Source organism: Quercus suber, unplaced genomic scaffold (assembly GCF_002906115.3).
Source record: "Quercus suber isolate HL8 unplaced genomic scaffold, Cork oak 2.0 scaffold_523, whole genome shotgun sequence".
Classification (NCBI taxonomy): Eukaryota; Viridiplantae; Streptophyta; class Magnoliopsida; order Fagales; family Fagaceae; genus Quercus; species Quercus suber.
In genome coordinates, this window is record NW_027069972.1 from 342,834 (window position 1) to 362,311 (window position 19,478).

The following is a 19,478-nucleotide window of genomic DNA, read 5'->3' on the forward strand; positions in this document are numbered from 1 at the left end:
AACGTTACCAAATGATCCGAATATATAATATTTCGGTTAAAAGAAAAGCAAAAAAGGAAATATCTTTAAAATAAAGCCGGATTGGGAAGGAGCCGTTGCTGACTAACTTGGTCAGCAATTGGCGCGGAGCCGCGATGGGTTAGGTATGCATGCAACAGGTCCAGCCGGTAGATCATTACTATTATTATTATTTAAATAAAAAATCGAACAGAGAGAGAAAAAGACAATAAAGAGACAGCTTAGATAGATGCGTGGAGGAGAGCTGGAAGTGAAGAGACTGTAGAGCAAACAAATAAAGACTGTTGAGACTTAGAGAAAGCGAAGAGAGAGAGAGAGAGAAATGGCGTCTTGAATGGGCGCAGAATTCACAGCCTTTGGCTCTCTCTCAAGCCCACAACACGGATCTGTCTGTATGTTCTGATTTTTGAAAACAAAAAAATAGCATTTTGAGGAAACAAACAACATGGAAGCTAATGCGGGAATGGTGGCTGGGTCACACAAGAGGAACGAGCTGGTCCGGATTCGCCACGATTCCGATAGTGGGGTCAGTGATTTTTCTACTTACCCATTTCCGATTTTCACTCCCTTATTAGTCTAATCCATTTACTGCACTGTGGTTATGTGTGTGTGTATGTGTGTGGAAGTGAGTGGAAGCTCAAAATCGATGCTTTTTCTCTAATGGGTAGTGGCATTTTTGGTTAGTTTTGGGGATTTCTCATGTGGGTGTCTATATTTGAACGCTGTTTTGGTTTCTGTTAGATAAGACTAAATTTGATGTTTTGATAGCTGAATTTATTTGGGTGAAAATTTAATTAATTGCTGATTTTGATATTCAGTAAGACTTACTATGGGCTGGCTGGTTTCAAAATATTGACAGTACTTTGATTTGATTTGTAATTGTTCAAGTTGATATCTTGATAGTTCAGATTCAGTGGAATTTAACTCCATTTTTGCTAATCTTAGATGAGATCACCCATTACCCACTAGACTCCTGTCTTTATTTTGTTAGACTTCCACTCACTTATTAACTCACTGATTCACTCTTTCAGCTACATACCCAAGATCTACTCTAGCTGTGTTGATCTGGGAGGAGGATATACTTATGTGGTTTACATGAATTTTGTTCTGTGAAACATGAATGTGATTATTCAGTCGTAATAATTTTTTCTCGAAATAGTATTCTGAATTAAGCAATGAATACGGAGTACCATTGTGGGTTTCTGTGGCAAATGGTGTGCCATTTCATTTTCATAATCAGAAACTATTATTGAAAATAGAGCTAGTCAATTAAATCATAACTAGATTGTAAAGTTGCTAAAGTTGCTTTGTGTTGTACATTACCCACTTTTGGCATATTTTTCTTTTCTGTAATTCTGATTCTCACATTGTTTTTGTACAATGCAGCCCAAGCCCTTAAAGAATTTGAATGGACAAATATGTCAGATCTGTGGGGATTCAGTTGGCCTTACAGCTACTGGCGATGTCTTTGTTGCTTGCAATGAATGTGCCTTCCCTGTTTGCCGGCCTTGTTATGAGTATGAGCGGAAAGATGGGAACCAGGCTTGTCCCCAGTGCAAGACTAGATATAAGAGGCACAAAGGTTAGCTTGCCCCAAGTCCATTGTTAATTTATGGTTGTAGGTTTTGGAATGAAAGTTGATAAGGTCTGTATTTCAGGGAGTCCTCGAGTGGATGGAGATGATGATGAGGATGATGTTGATGATCTAGATAATGAGTTCAATTACACCCAAGGAAGTAGCAAGGCAAGACGCCAGTGGCAGGGGGAAGATGCTGAACGCTCTTCTTCCTCAAGACATGAATCTCAACAACCGATTCCCCTCCTCACCAATGGGCAGCCGGTAGGCAATTCAAACGATCCCTGACTCTTTTCTACATTCACATCTCTGATGCTTAATTTCTGGATTTGCATCCTAAGGTTTCGGTGGTTAAATTCCATCTCTATTATTTTGGAAATTTATCTTAGAACTTCCATAAAATATCATAATTGTAAAGGAGAAACATAGATGGAATCCTTGCATGTAAAAAATATACCGGATTAGTCACTTGCACTAATTGTTACAAGTTTGCAATTACAATTAAAACGTTCATGTCTAACATGCTTTTTGCAATTGATCATGCCGGTGATATAGTTTTGGAACCTTCTCTTTACTAAAATGTAAATATGTTTTCAGATGTCTGGTGAAATTCCATGTGTTACACCTGACAACCAATCTGTGCGGACCACATCAGGTCCTTTGGGCCCCTCAGAAAAGAATGTTCATTCGCTTCCTTATATTGACCCGAGACAGCCAGGTAGACAAGTAACTTTAGTTTATTTATTTAGAAATCCTCAAACATGCTTCTATATCACTTGTAAGGACTTTATCAAATATCATCTGTTTCTACAGTTCCGGTGAGAATAGTGGACCCATCAAAGGACTTGAATTCTTATGGCCTTGGAAATGTTGACTGGAAGGAAAGGGTTGAAGGTTGGAAACTCAAACAGGATAAAAATATGATGCAGATGACCAGTAGATACACTGAAGGGAAGGGAGACCTGGAAGGCACTGGTTCCAATGGAGAAGAACTACAAATGTTAGAATCCCCTTTTTTTAAAAGCTTTATTTCTCATGCTCTCTTGGCTGCTATGACTTCTTTATTTACTGTTAATATTTCCCTGATGCATGGTTTTGACTACAGAATACTGATTGATAATTTTTGACACCACATTGTATTAATGGCCTTTTCTTTTGTTTTGAGTAGTATCTGAATCAAGTTTCCTATATTTAATGAATGAAATTAATTTAAGATCCTGGATTGGTCTTTGTTATCATATTCTAAGTTTGACCAGTTTAATATTCCAGCAAGTGAAACAGAAAATTTCATCACTCTTGCCCTTCCCAGAGAATTTGTGATTCCATGGCAAAAACAAGGGTACACACATCTTCATTTTGGTGCAGTCAGGCTGGCACTAACCTTTCACGGAAGAAAGGGACTTACTATAGCTTCTAGAATTTCACTTCTTGATTCTAGATATAATATTATGCCATTATGCTTAATGCTTAGTTAGTCAGTGACATAATGTTGAAGCATGGATTTAAGCACTTTGATTCTGTAGATTGACAATGGAATGGCTTCTTCTGCCAATGTTGTTGGTTAACATTATTTTGTGTGATTTTTTCTTTTTTGTTGAGCTGATAGTTTCATTTGTCACAGGGCTGATGATGCTCGGCAACCTTTGAGTCGCGTGGTGCCCATCGCTTCCTCTCACCTGACACCTTATCGCGTCGTCATCATATTGCGGCTTATTATTTTGGGCTTCTTCTTACAATACCGTGTTACTCACCCAGTGAATGACGCGTACCCGTTGTGGCTAACATCAATTATCTGTGAGATATGGTTTGCTCTATCCTGGCTTCTGGATCAGTTCCCAAAATGGTTTCCAATTAACCGTGAGACCTATCTTGACAGGCTTACATTGAGGTTAGTTAACTTCATTCTAGTTATGATGGTGTTTGAACACGAGGAAGTAGTCTGTTTTTGTTGGTAATCATTATTTATGTTGCACAGATATGATAGGGAAGGAGAACCATCGCAGCTGGCTCCTGTAGATGTTTTTGTTAGTACCGTGGATCCCCTAAAAGAGCCTCCTCTTGTAACAGCAAACACTGTTTTGTCCATACTTGCTGTGGATTACCCTGTTGACAAGGTCTCTTGCTATGTATCAGATGATGGTTCAGCAATGTTGACCTTTGAATCCCTTTCTGAAACTGCGGAGTTTGCAAGGAAGTGGGTGCCCTTTTGCAAGAAGCACAACATTGAGCCTAGGGCCCCCGAGTTTTACTTTTGCCAGAAAATTGATTACTTGAAAGACAAAATACAACCTTCATTTGTGAAAGAACGCCGGGCGATGAAGGTGAGTGCGTGCTGCCATGTTGGATCTATATCTTTCTATTTTTATGATAACTTTCTGGAAATAACTTCATTTTCTTTATCATATTACGGGGTGCATAGTTGATATGCAAACTTTATGATTATTGTGGTGTGGGGCTTTTGAAGCTGTCAATTGTTTTTTTTTTTTTTTTTTTAAATGATAAAAATTGCTGATGAGATCAATGTGTGATTTGAAACATCTCTCAAGCTTAATGGTCTGTTTGGACTGAGGGTGGAAGGAGAGGAGTTGAGTTGAGCAGCCCACAAACGATATTAAGGCCTTAGGATGCTGTATAAGGAAATTCTTGAGAAATTCTGGAGAATGTTTGCTACCCTGAAATTTTTTATTTCCTAAATGATAAGGAGAAAAAAAATTCGGTCAAATGAAAATGCCATTTTGGAGTTTTGCCTTTATGCCATGTGTTAGAATGTAGATGGTTTAAATAATAAGATTATACTAACTTCACTGTTTTTGACTTTACAAACCATTTTGTTTCACAGAGAGAATATGAAGAATTCAAGGTACGGATCAATGCCCTAGTGGCCAAAGCACAAAAGACACCAGAAGAAGGTTGGACAATGCAAGATGGCACTCCATGGCCTGGAAACAATCCTAGGGATCATCCAGGAATGATTCAGGTATCATAATTTTTTCCAGGTGATTTATTTTTGGGCTTATTTATATTCTTGCTGTGATTTAAATTTCTATTGACTCGAAGAACAGGTGTTCTTAGGCCACAGTGGTGGGCTTGATACTGATGGGAATGAGCTACCACGACTTGTTTATGTTTCTCGTGAAAAGCGACCTGGCTTCCAGCATCACAAGAAGGCTGGAGCAATGAATGCATTGGTATGTCTACTGCAGGCCTTAAACTTAGTGATTTGATGGTTACAGTACACATTTTGATTAGTAAATTATACATGCACTCTAATAGGTTTAGAACTCATGACCTTGCCCTCCGCTCATTTGTATGGGAGGTAGTACAAATTTGATGGTTAGTCATCTACAACCATCAAATTATTCCTTTGTAGGTGGTGCCGTCTTGTGATTTGTAACTCTTATGACTACACTAGATTTCAATTATCATAACTTAGAAAAAAAAATTAATTATCATATAATTATTAATTTTAGCTGTTTATGGACTGCCTTGGACATTTACAGAAACTGTCCATTGGTTGGATGTTGCAAATAGATTGCATGCATATGGAGGCTAAATACGCCCATAAGAAATTTTATTTAAGTATGAGCCTCATTATTCCATTGACCAATTTCAACTTGGCTCATATGCTATGTAGTAGATGCTGATGTTAACCAAAATGGAGAACAAACTAAATGAAAAAGATTTCTCTTACATCTTTAGTAAATAGACATCCCACCACTCTGTACCATAGTTTGCCAGTGATGTGATTGGTTGCCTGATGGATATGGAGGTTTGTTGTGATAGGAAAGATGTTTAATCCATGTTTTCTGACCTGGTTATATCTAATGTTTTTCAGATCCGAGTTTCTGCTGTCCTAACCAATGGTGCATATCTCCTGAACGTTGACTGTGATCACTACTTTAATAACAGCAAAGCTCTTAAAGAAGCCATGTGTTTCATGATGGATCCTGCTTATGGAAAGAAGACATGTTATGTACAGTTCCCACAGCGTTTTGATGGCATTGACTTGCATGATCGATATGCTAACCGCAATATTGTCTTCTTCGATGTAGGTTCCACTGGATGTTTGATCACAAATTCTCTCTCCATAGTGTTTTACTGTGCTTGTGCTTGGTTAAGTATAATCTTGTATTCGTTGTATTTTGCAGATCAACTTGAAAGGGCTGGATGGCATCCAGGGTCCTGTCTATGTGGGAACTGGTTGCTGTTTCAACAGGCAAGCTCTATATGGGTATGATCCAGTTTTAACCGAGGAAGATTTGGAACCAAACATTATTTTCAAGAGCTGTTGTGGTTCTAGAAAGAAGGGAAAGAATGGCAATAAGAAATACATTGACAAGAAGAGGGCAGTGAAAAGAACTGAATCCACCATTCCCATTTTCAATATGGAAGACATTGAGGAGGGTGTTGAAGGTCAGTTTTCTTTAGAAGCTATTTTCCCTAATTTGACAAAAAATATTGTCAATCCAATAATCCTTGCTTTGTAATATTAACTCCACGACCACGTTCCCTTTGTTCTGCAGGGTATGATGATGAGAGATCGCTTCTTATGTCTCAGAAGAGCTTAGAGAAGCGTTTTGGTCAGTCTCCAGTTTTTATTGCAGCCACCTTCATGGAACAAGGAGGCATTCCACCTTCAACCAACCCTGCGACCCTTTTAAAGGAAGCAATCCATGTTATCAGCTGTGGATATGAAGACAAGACTGAGTGGGGAAAAGAGGTAAGTATATCAATATACAACCTAGCAATTCGATACTGATTTGATGTTGTTGTGCTTATGCATTATTTAATTAGGCCTTTTGTTTTACTGTCAGATTGGATGGATCTATGGTTCTGTCACAGAAGATATTTTAACTGGGTTTAAGATGCATGCTCGTGGTTGGATCTCAATCTATTGCATGCCTCCCCGCCCGGCATTCAAGGGGTCTGCTCCAATCAATCTTTCTGATCGGTTGAACCAGGTTCTTCGATGGGCCTTGGGATCAATTGAGATTTTGCTGAGTAGGCATTGCCCCTTGTGGTATGGCTACAATGGGAGACTGAAGCCTTTGGAGAGACTGGCATACATTAATACTATTGTGTATCCTCTTACCTCAATCCCACTTATTGCGTATTGTATGCTTCCTGCGTTTTGCCTTCTCACTAACAAATTCATCATTCCTGAGGTAAGTGATGGTTCGGCCTAATAACAAATTAATGAGATGAATCTTTCAAAGCATCACATTTGTTTATTTCTGGTATATCTGCATCCACTGACTTGGCCGGGAGATAATTTGGGAAGTTAAAATTTTGTTTGTTTCTGTTGCCTATTTTATGCAGATAAGTAATTTTGCTAGCATGTGGTTTATTCTCCTCTTTGTCTCCATTGCTGCTACTGGAATTCTTGAGCTTAGGTGGAGTGGGGTCAGTATAGAGGACTGGTGGAGGAATGAACAATTCTGGGTCATTGGTGGTACATCAGCTCATCTCTTTGCAGTCTTCCAAGGACTCTTGAAGGTGCTTGCTGGGATTGACACTAACTTTACCGTCACTTCAAAGGCATCTGATGAAGATGGGGACTTTGCAGAGCTTTATGTGTTCAAATGGACATCACTTCTCATCCCTCCTACCACAGTCCTTATTATCAACTTGGTAGGTATTGTTGCTGGTGTTTCATATGCCATAAACAGTGGATACCAGTCTTGGGGTCCCCTCTTCGGCAAGCTGTTCTTTGCCATATGGGTCATTGCCCATCTGTATCCATTCTTGAAGGGTTTGTTGGGCAGGCAGAATCGTACCCCAACAATTGTCATTGTCTGGTCGATACTTCTTGCTTCCATATTCTCCTTATTATGGGTGCGGATCGACCCCTTCATCTCCAGCTCAGCAAGGGCTGCCGCGAATGTTCAATGTGGCATTAACTGTTAGTTCATTTCAAGACCATTTTCTTGTGGTATATGCCATCTCTCTTATTGAAGCTTGCTGTGTATATAACAAGAAATTCAGGTATCAAAATCTTCAACATATTCCCCTCACGATAAAAGAAAAAAATGTTATCTAAGTTATGTTCTGTAAGGGAGTTTGATAGAGCAAAACCTGAGAGAAAACCCTTTTGTATGTTGTCTGATGTTGTCATTATTGTGTAGTATTGTGATGAATTCTGTCAAGAGCATATAGAAACTATTTATGCAAAGTTCTTACAGTACTTCAAAAGAAACAAGTTTGTTATTCTTTGGTGTCTTAGATATTATTATTTGGTATGATGGTGGAATAAAAATTAAGTTATGAATTGTTCATCCTATATCAGAGTAAAGAGATTGGCTTGAAGGGATTATTTTACATCATCTTTCTGTTTTGTCATTGTATGCAATTCGAATTTTACCAGGCTGTATTAGCACTGAATTTTAATGATGCTTAATTTAGGCTTTTGCTGTTTACTCGGAGCAGGCTCTTAATATGTTGACATGAATATCAAGGCTGAACTACCATTTTGTATTGATACTGAAGCATAGTTTTAGAGATTGGTCACCAGGAATAGGGAATTTTGCAGGACAAAATTAAGATACAGTTCCTTAGGTGTGTGTTCATTAGAATTCTCAATTATATTGAAACACATGGTTGTAATAATCAATAAGCAGGATGTTCTAGTTTTCAAGAATAATTCAATATAATGTAGTTATATGCTTAAATTTGATGAACTGCATCTACAGAACTGTATCTAAATTTTACTCAATAATTTACCCTATTGAGAGCCCTTTTGTAGTCAGACCAAATACAGTTAGCACTAAAAATCCTATGCATGCATAGGTGTATAATGTATGAGATGATTCTTCCTCGGAAGTATTGACGACAGCTTGATCATGTATGCAATATCCTCAGTCCTCACCAACAGGTAGATTCTTGGAATATTCCTAGATGTTGATACTTGTTGCTATTGCAGTAAACACTGCTTCAAGAAACTGAAAGCCCACCTACAAGATACAGGATTTTAGAAATTTCCTGTACCTTAATTATTAAATTTAAAAATACTGAAGACTTAGCCACATCAAAACGCAATGTGTTGGCTTTTCTAGGAAGAATGAGCTTGGGGAAGTTTTATTAAAACTAAAATTTTTAGAAATGGTGGTCATTTTAGTTAGAGCAGCGATTGTTGCATATTGTATGGACACACAGGTGTACCAACAAACAACTAAAAATGTGAGTTAAAGACACAATTTCAAACCTATGGACGCTACGCATAGATGTGCAACAAGAATTATCGTTTTAATTATTTAGTCATTGAAAAACAAATATTGACATATTTATTATAACTGTGTTGCTGATTACAAGATTTCAAAGTTTGGGATGTAGTATGAGTATCACATAGTTTAGGTTGGTTTTTTGCGGTTCACTCTAATATTTCTATGTCAAAATATCACATAGTTTAGGTTGGTTTTCTGCGGTTCACTCTAATATTTCTATGTCAAAATTTTCATTTTCCCCTTGTAATTCATTTTTGTAATTACACTTTTAGATAATTCCAAAATTTTAACAAGTGAATTTCTAAAATAATTTTTAAAATTAAGAAAAAAATTATTGGAAAAAAAAAATCATATTGGCCAAAAATGTTAGAACTAACATTTTTTTTTTGTTGCCAATAGCCTTGCTCAGTGGAATTACCCAACATTCCTATAGAAGAGAACTTGGGTTCAAATCTCCTTTCATCTAACTATCAAATTATAAATGCACTCCATTTTATGTGAGCCAAAAAAAAAAAAAAAAACTTAAGACAATCCTACAAAATATTAATACCATATCTTGAAATTAAAAATGTGTATTAAAGAAAATAATCATATTGCAGTAAAAAAAAAAAAAAAATCATATATTTAATATACATGTGGATATAAAAAATTATATAAAAAATTTACTCATGCACTCTTATGTTTTAGCAAATCAATTTTCACTTTTCAAAATTTTAAGTAATTTATTCTTGGATAAATTACACCAATCTCAATACCCCAAAATATTGTCATTGTCAAGAATTTTCACTCGAGGACTGTGTGAATACAAAAAATAAAGAAAGGCCCTCTCACACTGTCATTTTTCTAACGAAATATTTAGTTTTTAAAAGATTCACATCAATCAATAATTTGACTTGACCAAACTCATTATTAATAATAATTCAAAAAAAATATTTTGGATTATGAGCCTTAATTTTATTTGTCAATTCAAATTATTTTGGTATTTTAAGATTTAGTTTAAATAAAGTTGGAAATGTTGTCCAAATGTATAAATTATAATAATTTATTTAATAATAGATAACCATAAAATTGCCATATTTTTCTTAGGCTCAACAGAATAATTTCAATCCACGGCTCTACTCAATCCCAATAAATTGAGATTGATTGATTTTTGAGAATTACTATGAGTTAGATTTGTGTTTTTCTAGCACAAATAAGTCAAATTTGATTGAAAACCTAACCCAACGATCAACATTAATTCTTCTAAGATGCATGTGATGAGCAGTGAGTTGGTGATCATGTTTGTGGATACAACCTACCCATTAGAGAGGGCATAACCTTATAAAATTTAAGTCACTTGAAGAGGTAGCTTAGTGGTAAGAAGCTCTTGTGACCCATCACATTTATGAGCTGTAAGTCCAATTAGTACCTAGGTGGTCCATGTCATAATACAATAACAAGGATTTGAGCGGTGGCAGAAGTAGGGACTACCCTTGTGAGCCATTTTTTTTTTTTTTTAGTTATATAAAAGAAAAAGAAAAAAAAAAAACCAATGAAATTTCAATTGAAAGGGCACAAAAACGAGACAGTCTTGCTAATATGATGTATTAAATTTCAATCTTGCATTATCCCATGCCATAATGCAAGATTTATGGGGTTTGATGCTAAAATTTTTAGCATATTTGAAGTTTTAGCAAGCCAAATATTGATGCCCTTAATAGTTGGAATTCTGGATAGAGTAGTTTTTTATTTTTTTTTATTTTTATTTATCTCTCTCTCTCAAATTTTTATTTTTTATTTTTATAGAATACTTACTTATTTTTCTCTCAAAATAAAATTTATTATTAGATAAATAATGTTTTTTTTAATATTATATATATATATTTATATTTATATAATGATTAATGAGATTATATTCAAACTGGATATGGTGTAAACTGACTTATTTACACCCTCCAATACCAGTGCGGCATGTTAGCTTTTACAAATTAATGATAAAGCCCTTGTACACATAATCACATCTCAATAAAATCCTATTTACATAAACTGAAATCTAAAAATAAAAAACTCACACTGAACTTGGACTAAAAACCACCACAACGAAAAGTTGCCGAAAACGTTGCCAAAGACATAGCTAGAACCACAAATTCTTGCTGCAATTACAATTCAAACACAACCCAAAACCACAAGTGTGATTCACAACCACCACACGTACCACAATACCAACCAAAATTCCAAGCACCACTCAGAGACAAAACCCACCATACTCACCTCAGAACCGACCAAAGAGCTCGCTACCTTTGAAGTCAACGTCAAAAATTTTCCTCCCACACACCACCAAATTACCTTTAGGCATTGATTTGGACAAGGAGGGAGAGAGTGATGACTTGCGTCTAGGTCAACTCAATTGAAGAGAGAGAGAGAGAGATGATTTGGGTTTGAGAGCTATTCGATTTTGGCCATGGAGATTTAGAGATAAATTTCTCTAAATGATTTGATTTAGATAGAGGATATCATTTTGGACCCTCACTTGAATTGCCCAATCTAAGTTCGAAACCCACCAACATCCCCTCCATTGGCCTCAAATTCTAAGAACTCTGCCATGAGCCCCACAATTTCTCTCATTCTACCAAACCCCATCCCTTTGCACCAATCCTATTTCTGTCCTTGTTTATTTGTGGTTTGTATGTGTATGTGTTGAATTTATGGTTTCGACAATGTCTTCGGTGGCATCTCTGGCGACTTTCCGATACGGTGGTTAGCCCGTGTTGAATCTGAGTTTTATATTTTCAAATTTTAGTGTTATTAGGTATTATAGAGATGTGATTGTGTGTGTGAAAGCATATTCATTAACTTGTAAAATTTTGATGTGGCACGCTGGTATTGGAGGGTGCAAATAAATGGGTTTACACCACATCTAGTTTGAATTTAAAATCTTTTATAATTGGTGATATAGTTCGTTGTGATTGGAATGATTCCCCTTTCAAATAGATCTACCACTCACAACATTTTTATTGTATCCCTTGAGGTATGGGGAATAAAACTCTACCCCAAGCCTAACAAAAAGGGCAGTAAACTCCAATGACATTAGTTTGACAAAACAAAATTAACTTAATGTTAAACATTTTGTAGATTAACCTGCCCTTTGGTTTAAGGTTCATCATGAATTTTTTTTTTTTTTTTTTTTTAATGTTTCCTATGTCTTTGCTAAAACATATTTCAAGAACCTCTTAAAAAAAAAAAACTTTAGCGACTTAATTGTAACTTTTCAAATAATGCTTTGAAATTGTAAACTAAATACACAATGTTCCTTGTTCTCTCGGCTGGCGCATATTTTCTAGGATGCTAGCTAGGGTTGTCTAGCGGTTTATTGACCCGCCCAAATCGACCGAGTCCGACTGACTTGAAGCCTAACGGGTTGACCTGAAACCCATGGTTGGTCGGATTTGGGTTTGTCTCTTTAAAAAACAGACGATTTGGGTCAGGTAGCATGTTAAGGAATTAAAAACCTATACCGATGGTTTCAGATTAAAAAAAAAAATATATAATATATATATATATTGGTTATTTCTAGAACACATGAAGACAGAAGAGAGAAGAGTACTAATTGGACTAAAGCAATGGGTTGTTTAGTGCTACATGCTAACTTTCAAATCAAAATCCTTGAGTTGCTAAGAGTGATGAGACTAAAAGGCTAAAAGCACAAAACTTACACAGTTTCCATGCAAAAGAAAATCTTCATCAGAAGATTTAGAACAGCTACACCTCAAATCAAAATCAGATTTCCACTTCCCCATGCCCATGGCCATGATGAATCCTCCTTACTCCTTACTCAGCTTAGCCTAAAGGTTTCAAGACTCTCAACCCTCATCTCTCTCTCTTATAAATCAGTCTTCTCTGAGTTCTCTCCGTTCTCTCTACTCTCTAGTCTCTCTAGTCTTAAGTGTTGATTTCAAAATCTCTCTTTTTTATTTTGAAACAAACAAAGTCCTCTACATCAAAATCTTTCTTCACTCCACCGGATCAAACCCTAGTTACTGGTTGCTGTTGCTGCCGCCTCACACCACACCTTGGTCTTGACACCGCCGCTTCACTTTGTTTCCACCATGGGTCTTCTTAGCCTCTCAGTCTCGGCTTCCTAGTCTCAAATTAGGTAAATTTTCTTCCTTTTTCATCCCTCTTTTTCTGTATTTTGTGTTTGTGATATAGGTTTATCATTTTGTTCAAATGAATTTTTTTTTGATAAGTAATAAGAATCATATGAAAAGCAACTTAAGGGATCTTGTTCAAATGATTTAAAACTTAAAGATTAGGGACCAAAACTGACCAAGAGATTGGATTCAAAGATGAAACCCTAATTTTTTTTTTTTTATTTGTTGGGTCAAAGACTTGATTTATCACTTTTCAAAGATGGAACCCCTAATTTGAGTATGTTTGTTTATGTTATCATTTTTAAAGACTTGAGTTATCTCTTTTCTGAGTGTGCTTTGTGTTTATTTTCGTGTTTACTCTTTATAGACAGACATTATAGTTAGTTTGATTCTTTATTTTAGTGTGCTCTGAGTGTGATTTATATCTGCCTTGTTTTATTCCTTGTTTTATTTTTTTTCTATGATTAATATACTTGTGTCTTCACTGTAAAAAGAAGAAGAAGATGAACCCCTATTTTAAAAAAGATGAAATCCAAACACATTTTATTTTCTTATCTGCCTGTTTTATTCCTTGTTTTGTTTTTTTTTTTTTTTTTCTATGATCAATTTACATGTATCTTCACTATAAAAAATTAAAAAAAAAAAAAAAAAAAAAGAAGAAAAGAAAAGAAATGAACCCCTATTTTAAAAAGATGAAATCCAAACACATTCTTATTTTCTTATTTGATTATATTTTATTGCTCATTTGTTTGATTCATTTTGATTTTTTAGCTTAAAAATTTGAAATCCAAATTTTATACAGGAATTGAAAGTTGTTCAAGTAGGCTACTCTTTTTGCTTCCTTTTCAAGGTCGAATCCCTAACAGCTAAGAGTTCTTTGAGGTATCATTTCTCTTTTGTTGTTTCTCTTTTAACTTTTTGTTATTGTTTGTTTGTTACTTTTGTCGTAGTTTTTGTTGTTGCTTTGACTTGTTGTTGTTGTTATTGTGTCACTTGTGAGTCAAGGATGGCAATAGGGCAGGGCGGGGCCAAAGGATGGGGTTTTCGTCCTCGCCTCGCATGGTATTGTCTTGTCTCATCTCCGTCCCACTCCGCATGGCGAGTAAAACTTTCTAACCCCATCCTTCCCCCTTGGAGCCCCGCGAAGCCCTGCCCCACCCCGTAAAACTCTACTTTTTGTTAATTTTCCCAACAACTAGTACAATTTTTTTAATGAAACCTATTTCATTAATAAAAATATACTTGAAATTACAACTAAATTTATCCTAGAAAATCAAATCAATTTTTAGAAAAAAATTGAATAATATATCCAAGCATTTAACAAGATAATCACAAAAACAAATCTCATAGTATAACACATAACAAAATAAAGGCAGAGAACCATGTTGAGCAGAATAAAATAAGCTAATATTGATATGTTTGTTTAAAAAGTAGGGTTTTAGTGTATAAAAAATTTACAATTATAACCCTTAGCAACGCGGGGTGGGGGCAGGGACGGGGAGGGGCGAGGCGGGTCTAAAAAGTCTAAATCCATCCCCGCCCCACCTTGTGGTGTGGGGCTAAAATCTTGCCCCATCCTTGCCCCACCACCTTTGCGAGGCGGGGAAAATCCGTGTGAGGTGAATTAGGGAAGGGTGGGTTAAGCGGGGCGGGGCAAAATTGCCATCCCTATCAGTGTGTGTTTTTGTTACTAGGTTAGTATATCATTGTTATGGTAGTTTGCTAATGCTTAAATTTGATGTCCTTAAGTTATGGAACCCTCTAGTGATGCACCCCCTTCCTAAACAACACCCGTTGCCCAAGCTGAACCTGCTACCACTCCAACTAATGCTGATGCACTTCCACCTAAACCTAATGGTAAAGCCAAGGTGAGTGAGATAGCTGCTAATTGTGGTAATGATAGGAAAAAGTCTACTAGGGATCATTTTGAAAAAATAAAGATTAGTGAGAGTCAATTTAAGGTTGTTTGCCATTATTGCCAAAAAACTTATTGTGCTAATAGTAAGGGGTATGGTACTACTAATTTATTGAATTATGTGCCAAAATATGTTAAGAAACCCTAATAGATATGCACTTAAAGAGCAACAAACTTTAGCATTTGAACCCAAGATGAATGAGGAGGAAGGGTTTCAGCTCATACCAACAGCCTTTACTGTTGAGGCTTCTAGGAAGGCACTTGCTGAAATGATTATAATAGATGAGTTGCCTTTTAGGTTTGTTGAAGGGTATGGGTTTCAAAGATATTCAACTACCTTACAACCTAAGTTGCAAATTAGGTAAATCCCATCTCGTCAAACTGTAGCTAGGGACACATAGACCAGTATTCAAAATCTGAATTATATGTCCCTCACATGTCATTTTATTGATGATGATTGGAACTTGCATAAGAGAATTTTGAATTTTTGTCAAGTTGAAGACCATAGGGGGGAGACTATAGGTAGAAAGATTGAGATGTGTTTGCGTGAGTAGGGTGTTGATGGCATATTCACCTTGACAATGAATAATGCTTCCTCTAATGGTGCTACTATTAAATTTTTATAAACAGTAACTAAAGATTGGAAGGGGACTATTTTAGAACATGAGTTCTTGCACATGAGGTGTTGTGCACATATCTTAAATCTGATTGTGGGGGATGGTTTGAAAGAAATTGATGTGTCCACTACTAGGGTGCGTGAAGCGGTGAGGTATGTGAAGTCCTCACCAAATAGAAATCAAACTTTTAGGAGTTTTATGGAGAGATTAGGTATTGAATTCAAGTGTTTACTAAGTCTAGACGCACCTACTAGGTGGAACTCTACTTACCTGATGTTAGATACTGCTGAAAAATTTGAGAAAGTGTTCTTAAGAATGGACTTTAAGGATGATAAATATTCTTCGTACTTTATGAACAAGGAAAATAGTGGTGGTTTGGGATCTCCTTGTAGGGCTAATTTTCAAAATTATAGGACGTTTGTGGGTTTTTTGAAACTTTTTTACAATGCAACAAAGAAGTTCTTTGGTTCTTTGTATGTTACTTCAAATACCTTCTTTGATGAGATGTTTGTGATTCAAGAGAATATTGCTCATTTAACTAAATCTCAAAATCATTTCTTGAAAAATATGGCAACTAAAATGGAAGCTAAATTTGAAAAACATTGGGGGAAAGGGGATAAAATTAATCAGCTTTTGTATGTGGTTGCGGTTCTTGATCCAAGAAAGAAAATGAGGTTTTTGAAGTTTTCTTTTTATGAAATTTAGGGGGATGAAGTGGCTGATTTGGTGAGGAAGACCATGGATAGGTTGTATGATTATTACTCTTGTGTTGATTCACCAAATGTGGCAATACCAAGTGAGAGTAAGAGAACACACATAGAAGGTGATATAATTGGTTGTACTGATCCATATGCGATGGTTAATTCTTGATATGAGCGTTTCTTAGAGGTTGAGAAGTCTATAGGGTGTAGCAATGAGATTGAAAAATATTTGGCTGAAAATTGTGAGAGTGGAAGGGATGTGAAATTTGAGATTTTGGGGGTGGTGGAAAGCCAATTCAGATAGGTACCAAGTGCTATCCAAAATGTCCAGGGATGTGCTGGCTATACCTATTTCTACAGTTGCTTTTGAATTGGCATTAGTACCGGAAGGTGCATACTTGATCCATTTCGAAGTTCACTCTCACCTTTCATGGTTCAAAATCTTATTTGTGCTTAAAACTGGCTACAAGCCCATGTCCCAATTTCTTTTTGCAAGTCAAAGGACGAGATGGAGGTCTTAGAGGATGAATTTCATGACTTAGGTAATATGTTTAACTTCCAAACTTCTTGTCTATTAAGTGTTATTAAATGTGTCATATACTTGATCAAAATTTAATCTATTGCCTTAATTTTTTCTTTTCTAGTTTTGAATCAAGCAACAACAGAAGCAAGTTCTATTTCCTACTCAAGCAAAGGTGGTACCCATACCACCTTTTGTATTGATGAATAATCACTGACCAGGTGTGTTTCTACCCTTGTAATTTTTGTTGATATTGGTTACTTCTCTTTTGGTCATTCTTTAGTTTTTGTTGTTTGTCTTTATATATTATTGTTAAATATTTTTTCCCCTTGTATTGTAGGAGGAAGGAAGGTCGCATTTTGTATAGGAGGCAGTTTTTTAGATATATTTTGGAAGCTTTTTTGGACAGATATATAGCTTTCCTAACTATACATGAACTCTTGCTTATAGGAAGGAAAACTTAGCATCTATGTAGGCTTTCCTTTCTATGAGTTATGAACTTGTTAACTATAGATAATAGAGTAGTTCTTTACTGCTTTAGGAAAGCTATTTTTTGGAAATACTTATAGTATTTCATAATTGTAACTAATTATATATACTGCTGGGAATATTGCCTACTACCTTGGTTGTTTACTGCCTTACTGACTTGTGTAGTAAGTGCCTTCTTTGCTGCCTCTGTGGCTTACTATATATATATATGGAATTATGAAGATGTTCTAGTATTTGTAGCAATGCTTGCTGTTATGTGGTTCTAGAATATTACTTGATGTGTGGAATGGTTGGCAAGTTTAATGTGTTTAGATTGACTTTTATATGCTTGAGTTTTCTTGAGGCAATTTTGAGGTACTGCCCAGTGCCCAGGCCTTTAGGCTTAGACAATTTGGAAAATATTTGTCGTAATGTGTGGATGATTAACAGGTGGTAAAAAAATGGTATTTTGTGTGTTTTTATTTGTTTGATTAATGCCCGGGTTTTACATGCTATTGATGTTTAACAAGTGGTAAAAAATGGTATTTTGTGTGTTTTTATTTGTTTGCAATTGTGCCTAGGTTTTACTTTGTATTTTTTTTTTTTGTTCCCAAATGTCAATTCTTTTACAGTAGAAGGATGAGAAGGGCCTAAAAACTTTATGGATTTTTTGAAAGAAACTTGGGATGTATCAAACACAATATAGGGTTTACAATAGGAAAGTCAGTAATAGGGATTTTACTATCTTTAGGTACGTGAGAGATTTCATACAAGTAATCTAACCTATTTGCAGTAGATTTACGAAGAGAAAAATCAAAGGCAAGTTTAGTGGTATCAGTAACCATTGGGAGATGAAACTCTTCGTATGATGAATCTCCAAAAAATAACTTTGCAGCAAGCCTCCTTGGGAGAAATTTATCAGCATGTGCTCATTGCCCTAGAAAAACTCTACAATCAGAGAAAATTTCTTTTAGAAATTGACAAAGTTCATAGCAAACTCAAAGACAATTGCAAAAGGAAAGACTTGCAGATAAAGTGCTATAAGAAGAATTGTGCCTGTCCAACGAAAAGAAGAGATCATTTCAAGAAATATTCTTGGAAGAAAAGACACTATGCAGGTCAAAAGAAAAAAACCTTCAGGAAGAAAAAATGGAAGTTTCTTAGAAGGAAGCAGTTTAAAGGAAAAACTTCAAAAGTTTGTTTTGTATGCAGAAGACCAGGTCATTTTGCGAAAAATTGTCCAAAAAATGAGAAAGTAGCAAAGCTTCTTGAACAAGCCTAGATCCATGCAGATGATACTCCCTTCTCGAATGTAGAATCACTCTTTTCTTTGGATGACGATTATTCTCCTCAAACTTTGGTGGTTATGGCCTATTCCACTTTAGAAGATGATTCAAACTCAGACAATGTTGATGACTCAGATCCAAATATCCAAACAATCTATACATCCCAGCCTATTATAGCCCCTTTAACCAATCCCACTTCTATAGCCCAAGTACATATTCTTCTAGACACTTATTCCAGACACATCCCAATAATAGCTTTGTTTGACACAGGAGCAACAACAACAATTCTCCATCCCAAGACTTTACCTGCGAAATTCTAATTGCCTCATAATCAGATGTTCAGAGCAGTAAATGGTGAAACATTCCTAATCACCCTGAAAAGTAAGCCTATTTTCATTAGAATCTTTCCAACCCTTACCATCAGACACCAAGTCCTTGGATCCCCTCTTACAGGTAGAGACCTTCTCATAGGATTTTATCTTCTTCATCAAATAGTCTTAGATGGTCTTCAAAAGGACTTTTGCATAAACAACACCTTCTCACATGGACCTAAGTACCTCATTTATTCACAGTTGACCCTTTTGACTCCCTAAGACTCCGGACTATTAATGATTGTTGTGCAAACACCCATTCTAAATTCCTACTTAAAAATCCAAATTCTTTGTGGAAAAATCCAAACTTTTTCATACACCTTCCCCTTAAGAAAAATGAAGATGTCAATCCCACAAAAGCCAATCACAAAGGAATGAATCCAGAACATTTAACCTTGGCCAAGCAAGAACTATCTACCCCTCCTTTTAGAAGGCCTAATTGAATCCACAACCTCTCCCTGAACATGTGAAGCTTTCTATGTCAACAAACATGCTGAGTAAGTTCAAGGAAAACTTAAATTGGTAATCAATTATCAGGATCTTAATCATTTTCTTGCAGATGATAAATTCCCCTTGCCAAACAAGAGTGCTCTCTTTCAACATCTTTCAAATACAAAAGTATTCTTAAAGTTTGATCTTAAAGCAAGATTTTGGCA

At 35.8% G+C, this 19,478-nt stretch overlaps 1 protein-coding gene and 1 long non-coding RNA gene across 3 annotated transcripts in view; both read left to right on the plus strand.

Annotated features, from left to right (window-relative positions):
• Positions 1-234: 234 nt before the first annotated feature.
• LOC112005127 (cellulose synthase A catalytic subunit 1 [UDP-forming]) overlaps positions 235-19,478 on the plus strand; it is a 45,872-nt gene continuing 26,628 nt past the window's right edge. Inside the window, exons 1-14 of one of the 2 annotated variants that reach the window (XM_024037377.2) lie at positions 239-544; positions 1,405-1,600; positions 1,677-1,858; positions 2,192-2,312; positions 2,408-2,594; positions 3,216-3,482; positions 3,570-3,915; positions 4,434-4,571; positions 4,657-4,782; positions 5,430-5,642; positions 5,743-6,007; positions 6,118-6,314; positions 6,409-6,759; positions 6,914-7,912. In XM_024037377.2, coding sequence (XP_023893145.2) covers positions 464-544; positions 1,405-1,600; positions 1,677-1,858; positions 2,192-2,312; positions 2,408-2,594; positions 3,216-3,482; positions 3,570-3,915; positions 4,434-4,571; positions 4,657-4,782; positions 5,430-5,642; positions 5,743-6,007; positions 6,118-6,314; positions 6,409-6,759; positions 6,914-7,501 — 3,258 coding nt within the window. In that variant the 5' untranslated portion in view covers positions 239-463 and the 3' untranslated portion in view covers positions 7,502-7,912. Of the gene's footprint in view, positions 545-1,404; positions 1,601-1,676; positions 1,859-2,191; positions 2,313-2,407; positions 2,595-3,215; positions 3,483-3,569; positions 3,916-4,433; positions 4,572-4,656; positions 4,783-5,429; positions 5,643-5,742; positions 6,008-6,117; positions 6,315-6,408; positions 6,760-6,913; positions 7,913-19,478 lie in introns of those variants that run through there. The other variant, XM_065763752.1, reaches the window with a different exon arrangement.
• Positions 12,042-17,392, plus strand: LOC136063402 (uncharacterized). Its single transcript, XR_010625071.1, has 5 exons — positions 12,042-12,946; positions 13,747-13,826; positions 16,182-16,719; positions 16,822-16,918; positions 17,038-17,392. It is a non-coding gene; the product is annotated as an uncharacterized LOC136063402 (long non-coding RNA).